At 32.9% G+C, this 8,881-nt stretch overlaps 1 protein-coding gene across 25 annotated transcripts in view; it reads right to left on the bottom strand.

The window, feature by feature from the left end:
- Window positions 1–208: 208 nt before the first annotated feature.
- The window catches only part of GTDC1 (glycosyltransferase like domain containing 1), a 385,416-nt gene continuing 376,743 nt past the window's right edge, over window positions 209–8,881 (bottom strand). For all 25 annotated transcript variants that reach the window (XM_057301394.2, XM_057301398.2, XM_034954037.3 and 22 more), the window contains 3 exons: window positions 6,975–7,045; window positions 6,188–6,279; window positions 209–1,313 (listed from right to left, as the gene is read on the bottom strand). In XM_057301394.2, coding sequence (XP_057157377.1) covers window positions 1,230–1,313; window positions 6,188–6,279; window positions 6,975–7,045 — 247 coding nt within the window. In that variant the 3' untranslated portion in view covers window positions 209–1,229. The remainder of the gene's footprint in view (window positions 1,314–6,187; window positions 6,280–6,974; window positions 7,046–8,881) is intronic.

The following is an 8,881-nucleotide window of genomic DNA, read 5'->3' as shown; positions in this document are numbered from 1 at the left end:
TGTTTACCTCCTGCTTTCCAGAATGCAAAGAAAATCTTGGAAATGTCATAATATCTTACAAACATTTGCAAAACAGATCCTTGTTCATCCGGAAAAGAAACAATTGTATTCGTTGTCTCTGTCACAAGGAAAACGTTCAGTGAGAAACACATAGGTAGATGTATACATCTATACGTAAATGAATATGCTAATTAAAAATTGCAGTGGGTACTTTATTAAAAATTTATTTTACCATCTAGCCATTCAAAACATCTTTACATCAACAAACACAGCAGTTTGACTATTGGAATCATAAGTGATTTATCTTGAAAAGGTTATATTTGTAGGTGGATGCAAGTATATTGGAGAAATATTTCTATGAAAATTACTGGTTTTGTTAGGAGTATTTTGATTTTTCTATTTTTACGCTGGGAAAAAAATTAAAACAAGTATGTCAGTGTTCATTTTATGGGATAGTTGGCTTCACTGTATTTGTCATGTTTGTCCGAATTACAGCTGTTTATCTTGCAACTTTAAGATTAATTAAATGCAAATGTAACTCTGTGAATCATGGGAATACCTGCCAGACCTCTTATTAATACCTTCACTTAAAACCCCCTGTGCCTGAGAGTCATTAATTTGCTAAAAGAAAAGTGCTAAAGCAGCCCTTTGCCCACAAACAATTCTGCGATGGCTGCCCAATTAATCCCAAAGCATTCTGATCCTCCTTTCAGGCCTCGTGGCCCTTTGAGGACACAAGAAGGCTCCGATGATAACCTGGCAACCTAGGTAGAAACCCAGCCAAGTGTGAGCGTTTGAAGCTGCAGTTTGGCTGCCATCGTGTCGGCGAAAAGAAAGAATTCAGGCACCATGTCATCCAGTACAAAGGATAAAAACGGATTCAACCGGAAATTCAATGTGGCACCACATATGGGATACATGAGTGCGGTTATACAACAGGCCACATATTTTTTTTGAACAGTCTCCTACATGTGATGCCGAGGACATGTGTAACCATCATAACGTCTCTAGGAATCTGTATTTAATTTGAGTTGGGGTGGTGGCAGGGATTGGAGATCTGAAGCCGCCACAGGTTTGTGGCAGATGGCTCTGTGTCAGCTATGACAAGCAGCCAGGCTCAGCTTCCTCTGCAGATTTTCTTTTCTCTCTGATCAGGTAAATATGGGCACACTCTGGAAAGTTCTTCAGATTCTGCCTTAGGCTGCAAGTTTGTGACTTAGCCCCATCTGTCACAAATCTTCCCTAGGTTCTGTTGTAAGCAGAGACCTGAATTTACCATGTAGGGCTGCCCAAGAAAACGGAGCGATTTCACCCTGCAACGAGGAGGAGGGAGAGAAGAGAAAGAAGTGAAGAGCATTAATGACTAAAAGATGAAAGTATGCTGAAAATTTATATTGCAAATTTGCATCACTTACGTCAATTACATTTCAAAAAGCCACCAAGTAAATGGTTCTTGAGTTTCATCACCTCAGGAAATCTCAGTTTCTGATTGGTTTAAAGTGTCGTTGTATTTCCAACCAGAGAAGAAGGCTACTGTTTTCTGCAAATGGGTATATTCTGCTGCACACATATTTCTTGGTTTATGTTATGAATGACAACCATTCATAGTTGGATGATGGAAGTTCACCATCCAACTTTTAACTTATATAAACACAAGACACATAACACTGTACATACAAGTTTCTGCCGTGAATTTTACTTTTAAATGATGAAGACACAAAGATAAATGCCATTACTATGATGTGAAATTTAAAAAGTGCTTCATATTTACAACAGGTTTATATTCATTATTTCATTATAGCAGTACTTCAGGGGTAAATTGATGTTTAAAAAAATATTCTTCCAGGTTTACAGATGAATCACATAGAGGCCAAGAAAATCACCTAGAATCAGGTTGCCAACGAGTAGCAGAGAAGGACAAAACCTCTAACTGATCTTAATCAGCCAAAGCATATCTGTGATGCTAAAAGGCTTTTTCCTTTTATTTTATTTAGACAAATCAAAGGAAAGCCAGACCAAATAAAATTGAGGGAGGAGGTGAAGAAGGAAGGAAGGAAGGAAGGAAGAGAGGGAAGAAGAAAGGGAAGGGAGGGAAAGGCAGAGGAGGGAGAGAGAGAAAGAGTGAGAGACTGAGACTGAGACTGAGAATTTGCCTTAATTGTGCTGGTGCAGTTGAGAGCTTTTAGAAGTTCTTAGAACATCACAAACATTTCATGTTTAAGGAAAAAGTAAGGACTCTGGAGCAGTATTAAAACTAGTGAGCAACACCTTATTCAAATCTAGAGTTTAAGCTCAAATTAAAAGGGGACTATAAGGTGACCAGTTTCTTGAAGGAAACAAAGTAGCTTGTCTGTGGTTCAGGTACATATAGCTTGACATAATCAAGATAACCACAAATGGCTTTTCTGGGCAATGAGTGTGAATTGTAAGCTTAATTATTGTTTGGAATTAGTTTCTGGCAGAACTCTAAAATTCTTCTCCCTTCCAAATAATAGAAGATTATAAAAGTTTTGTCAATGTTGAAGAACTTGACGAGGAAAACAAAAAAATCAGGAGCTATCACCTGAAAAATCTTAAGAAACTACAAGTCACTCTCAAAAAGCAAGAATGGCATCTCTCTCTCTCTTTTTAAACCAGAGAATACCATTCAATTTATAAATAAAATTAAATGAAAAATAGGATGGGAATGAAAATCTCTTCTGTCAGTCTGGATAATGTCTACCTTACACAACTGCCCTATTTGTACTCTTATATTCATTTCTATACTGGTAACGAGGGAATAGCTATAAAATGTCTTTCAACAGCATTTAAAAATATAATGATCAGGGTTCTCTAAAAGCATGAAACACTAATCTCAAATAATTGTTGAGAATTTTCCATAAGTAAATTCACATAATATAATAAAAGTGAGGCCAAAAAAATATACAACTTCACAGTATTAGACTTGCTTGGGTTAGAATGGAAGAACTATTGTTAGTTTAAGGAGTCAATCCTTAGCTGATTCTTTTATGATTACTTCTAGAAACTTGTGTTCAAGTTAGGCTTAGGAGTCATCGAAGAGCTCCCTATTTTATCTCTGTGAGAAGTATGTGTCCAGTGCATCTGCCTGACCTGAAAAAGTACATGTCTCGACAATACAAGTTTATAGTCAGTGACTCAACTGTAGACATAAACTTTGTAAGAAGTGATTTTATATTTTCTTAAGAAAAATGGTTTTAGGTTTTTAAAAATTATTAAGAAACATTTAATTTTTGCATGTATTGGATTTCTCTAACAATCCTAAGGCAAGTGTACGTGTGTGTGTCTGTGTGTGTGTGTGTGTGTGTGTGTGTGTAAGAGAGAAAGAGACTGAGCGAGTACACACATACATGCAAATGAGGAATTTAAACATTTCAGGTCTGAAACTATTTCAGGTGGGAAGTCATGGACACAAGTGTTCTGCGATAGAAGGAGTCACTTTAAGAAAAAAAGTAAATTCTGTTTCTGCTTTTCACTTACTAGCATTCTGTTTCAAATCCTGCTTCAAGTTATACCCCAAACTCTCACTCATATTGAAAGTATAATGTCTGATGTGAGAAGAAAGCCAAGTGTTAGTAGCCTTATTCTAGTCATTAAATTTCTAAGTGTGAATCCATATGAAAAATCCTATCCTAAAGTGAACTCTATATGATAAGAAGTTGAAATGATTTTAAAATGTAAACTTTTAACAACAAAAAAAGAGTAAGGTGTAAAAATGTAAAAGGAACAAATTAAAGAATTCAGTGACATTCTATCCTTTTAGATCTTAGAAGCATATGTTTTATAAAAGCAAAACAGCACTGTCCAATGAAATAAATCTAAAAATAACTCCCAACATTCTTTTCACAGTACTCACAAAAGATCCTCTCCGACTGCATGAGAAAAGTAGGTAAAAGCTAAAATGCTAATTCTCTAGTATTTAGTAAAAGCAAATGTTACCTGAAAATGTGTCTATTTATAAAACACAAGATAAAAAATTACAATAACTTGTTGTATCATTATTATAAAGGTTTAGAAGGCTTTTTTTTTTTTTTCTGTTTTGGCTTTAAATCCTATAACAACACACAAACTAAATCTGTGGTCCTTCCTGTGCTTTTAACTCTATACCTTGCAACATGCCAGTTTTTCCTAATAATTGTATCATAAAGCTCTTGATTACTTAAAATTTGACTAATTTATTAATTTTTGAAATTAATTTTTAGACAATATCACTAAGCACTATGGATGAAGGCAAATGTGAAAATGTGTTACAGATTTATAAGAGAAAAATCCATGGTAGACGATGCTTAAAAATGAATTATATAAATAAGCTCTTATAAATGCTTTTGCATGAATTATTAATTTATAAAACTTTGAGATGCAGGTTTTTATGGTGTATGAACTAAAAGATATTTAAGTACTAACATGTAATAGCTCAATGAAATAACATTTAAGATACAGGTTATCATTTAAACTGTGTGAGGAACAATTTGGTATATTAACAACGTACCACTAAGCTGCCATTCTTTTTTTCAGAAGCTGTTTGTAAAATAAATAATTATAGCTATGTTATGGCAGTAGCTGAATGAAAATATTTCAACTGGACATCTGCTTTCTTTTCTTACTAGAGGCAACTTTTTGCAGTGACTTTTGAAATGGTTAAAAATTTGCAGAGGTTTAAAATTTGCAGATGCAGAATAACAGGGTTAAGCAATGTTACAAACTGATAAATTTTGATGGTGGAAACACATTTACAAATACTTTACCAAAAATTCATCCAAAGAGGGAAAAAATCAATAATCTGACAGAGAACTCACTGAAAATAGCTTTGTGTCATATATAAAAAATTAATTCATTTGTACTAATACTTATATTTCCTCAATTTTCATTATCTGCATATTTTGACAGTCTATCACATGGGAAACTATTTGATTGATATTTCATACAAACAAAACTACTACTGAACTTTAAAAATTAGGAAATATTGAGGTAAATCTTGAACGACCGTTTTCTCTGTGGAGCTTCCCATGTATACAATACAATACTATTGACTCAAGGAGTAATACTGAAGCTGGAACTGTTCAGTCAGCATTTTAAACTATTATGAGCTACCTTCTGAACCACTGCCAAGTTAATAGACAATGAAAGATAATGAGCTTGAAATTGGGTGTTAAATTGCATTTTTGGTTCTCTCTCTTTTTCTTGAAGTTTAACTGTTTCCTGTAGAAACAAAGTCATGTTTTGATGTATCACTATGTAAATATGTATTTTAGGCTACGAACAGGGAAGGGAGAAAAAAAAAGGCAGAGAACTGTATTTCATGTAGAAGGTTATATATTAACATAGGAAAATTAAAATATGTTAGATTATAAAACTGCTAGATTGTAAACTATACTGGATTTATGTAAAATGAAGATGCTACATTCGAAGAATATAAAAAGGTATATTACTCATGGCCTAGAGCCACCTTCAAAACTCATAAAGCAGATTTATCCTAGTTCAATTACTTAGACTTTTAGTAGGGCCTCTTTGTGTTGTTATTTCAACAATGTAAAATTCTTGATTCAAATAAAGAAAAGAAGATAACGAATGAGGGTAGTGAATGATGATGCCGTTTACACTATTTTCCCTTTGCCATTCAGAGATGAGACTGACATTCTTATTCTAAAGAAACTGAGGATTTTTTATGTCATTTTTATTAAACTGGACGTGAGAAATATTCAATTCTTAAAAATCACCTTTCAAGTAGTTCAAAAATGAACACCAAACTTCACTAATGTCATTCACCTGAATTTTTGAGGACTAAAGATTTCATTATGATGGGAAGAAAGGCTTATCCTCATTAGTATAATTGTAGAATCTTTCCTTTACTTCCTTTTAAACTAATGAGTTACATTAATCCAGGTTCATTTTTATAAGCCTCTAGGGGCTAAATGTAAAGGACAGTCATCTTAGAAAACAGTAAATTTTAAAAAAAGCATGTACCGTGCATTAAGTGCACGTATTTCATAAGACCTAGGTTAATACAACTGGCATCCAGTTTAATTAATCCTTGTTAGTGTAACAACTAATATCCCTCCCTAGCATGTTTCCTTTAAACATTAGTATGTTAATTAAATGTTTTTTTTAAGATTTTTCTTTGTACTTCAATATGGCATTTATACCATGTAAATCTCTTCTCAATAACTACCTTATAGAGATGTTTTCTTATAATATCTGGTCTCTTGCAGAAATTCTGGAGCCTTTTTGAAAGCTGTTCAGGTGTAGAATACAGATATTCAGCTGCAGGAAAAACAGATACATTTTTAATGAAACAAAAACCTCAAAGCACACACTCGATATTAGTCACTTTACTAATTAAAAATGCATATTGCTCTGTGCCGCCTCGTGTTTTACATTATTTAAGCATGATTTTATAAGGTTACCTCAGCTCACAAGGATGTTTAATGCTAAATAAGACTGTGTAGTTGTGCTGTTTAGACATCTCCTTTGGGTGATTAAAATACATTATTCTAATGTAACACAATGCATATGTGATATACTTAGTGATGAGATTTTTTTCAAAGAACTGGTACTATAGCCTTATGTACTCGTACAACAGTTGCATATTATTAACTAGTCAATTGTTTAAATAATTTGGTGTGACTTTCAGTCCCTGATTTTTCTGTATCATTAAAAAAAATCTGTAAGCAATTGCAGCAACACTGACCTGCTTATAAAAATCCATCATTATGGGATGTGTATGCTAACAATGAAGAATGTTATTTGAAAACTTGCTTTTTTGTTATCTTAAAAGAACAGATGGTAAATATAAGCTTACTCTAATGTATTAAAACACATAAAATTTTCCTTAACACTAACATGTTGACTTGCCAAATAAACAATTGCTCCTGCCTAAGTTTATTTTCAAACTTTCTAATTTAGCATGAATCATATATTAAATCTCAATAAAGATGAATGCACATTAAAGCAGCTACCTGGAAATATTTCGGGATAAACCAAATCTTTAGGACAAAGTGGGTAACACCCACAGTACACAGCTTCCAACCTAGAAAAATTTTAGAGAGAGGGTAAGAATATATTAAAAAGACATTACCATCATAGCCAGAAAGTGGTTTTGTTTGCCTAAGTTAACTGAATGAGCCCAGAGTTAACTGGGACAAAAAACATGGTCGGCAGTATAATTCTAAAAGCCAAAGTTGCTCTTTTAAAAGATTTTATTGATCATATATGAATTTCATAGAACAGAACCAACAGCATATGTTTTGTTCACTGAATTAATCAAAGCGCAGCTCTGCATTTTTTTTTGTTTTTAAAATACTGTTTAACACATTTTATAATCAGCAGATAAACACATGTAACAACATGGTAAAGTATGGACAGCTTTTCTTAATAATGCTGCAAAGCCTCAGAATGTTCATTTTTCAAAAATGTTTAAATAAAATAGCAAATACTTAACTTTAGCACTGTCGCTGTAGAAAAGATTGAGGCACTTTTAAAAGCATCAGAAAAAAATTTACAATCTGTTGTAATGGGGCATTTTCATTTTAAGCTCATGCTTCAAAACAATTCGTTATTATGCAGAATGTAAAACTCTTCCCCCTTTTGTTGAAAAACTCTCATGAAGATTACTTTAATGAACATTTTGCTTTCTTGACTAAAAATTCAGCTCACTTTCCATTTTATCAGCAAAGAATGCTTGTATTATTAAACAAACAAACATGAAAGTTTCACTTTGTGAGAGGATTTCCCCATTGACCCACCTATGGGAAGTTTTTCTTTACGTCACAGTAGAAGGGTTAAGCAGAAGGAAGGTATTGCATCTTCCTTCTGTGTTAGCCCTGCATAATAGCTATTGATCTGACATATAATCAACTTTAAAGATACCACTGTCATTTCTGTTGGCTAGAAATTATGCAGTGAAATTCAAAACACTCTTTAAAATATGTTTATTTTATGAGAAACTTTGAATTGCATCCAAAATGTTGACCAAAGGGGAAATTTATTTTGAACTGCAGATTTTTTTCAACCCAAGAGTACTCTGAAGTCATGTCAGTGTTTACCTTGTTTATTTACAGTGACGAAGTACATGAAACTTAAGCTGTTTTTAAGTGGCTGATGTTTTCCCTATTTTCCTATGTTAACTGAAATTAAATGAAAAGTATTTACTTTGAGCTGCAAATTTTGGAAAAATACTTAGTTCAAAGTTTTGCTTGAGAACTGATAGAAGTTACAAAATAATCTAGTGGGAAGGCACAGGTTCTGGTTACCAATTATTAATTTCAGAATGCAAACTAATACCTCATATTTTTTGATACATAGGGTACACACAGAAATTCTTATTATAAGCACAGCTATAAACTACACTGTGACTGTATTATAAAACACTTACAAAAGTTTTGAGTTTATAAACCAGTGATACTCTTTATGGACCAAAAGAAAATATACACTTTATCTAAAGACATTCATTTTTTAAATGCTGTGCCAATTGAAAAGCAAATACATATGAACATTCTCTTATAATTACATAAAATCAAAAGAGTGAAGTCATAGGCATTTCAGAGAGTGCACATGTTATCTGCTTTTTAATAATGGATTTGAATTAGAGTATTCTGTTCCCCGAAAGAAAATTGCAGGCCAAGTTACATTTTGAGTCATCGTATGAATATGTACCATGCCGTTTCCAAAAAACCTCTGCTAATTAAAATACAGTAAGATAGAAATGGCATTATTTGATTTAGGAAGAAAAAATTTACGAATTTTGGATTTCAACTTCTATTTGTAAATTATGTTAGTCATGGTTATATTTCTAATTCATCAAGGAAAAAACCACCATCTCTTTTGGTTCTATTTTTGACTTGTTATGATATACATTACTTAGATG

This window comes from Pan paniscus, chromosome 13, assembly GCF_029289425.2.
Source record: "Pan paniscus chromosome 13, NHGRI_mPanPan1-v2.0_pri, whole genome shotgun sequence".
Lineage (NCBI taxonomy): Eukaryota > Metazoa > Chordata > Mammalia > Primates > Hominidae > Pan > Pan paniscus.
Note: the sequence above shows the minus strand (reverse complement) of the source record. Positions and strands in the feature narration are given on the sequence as shown.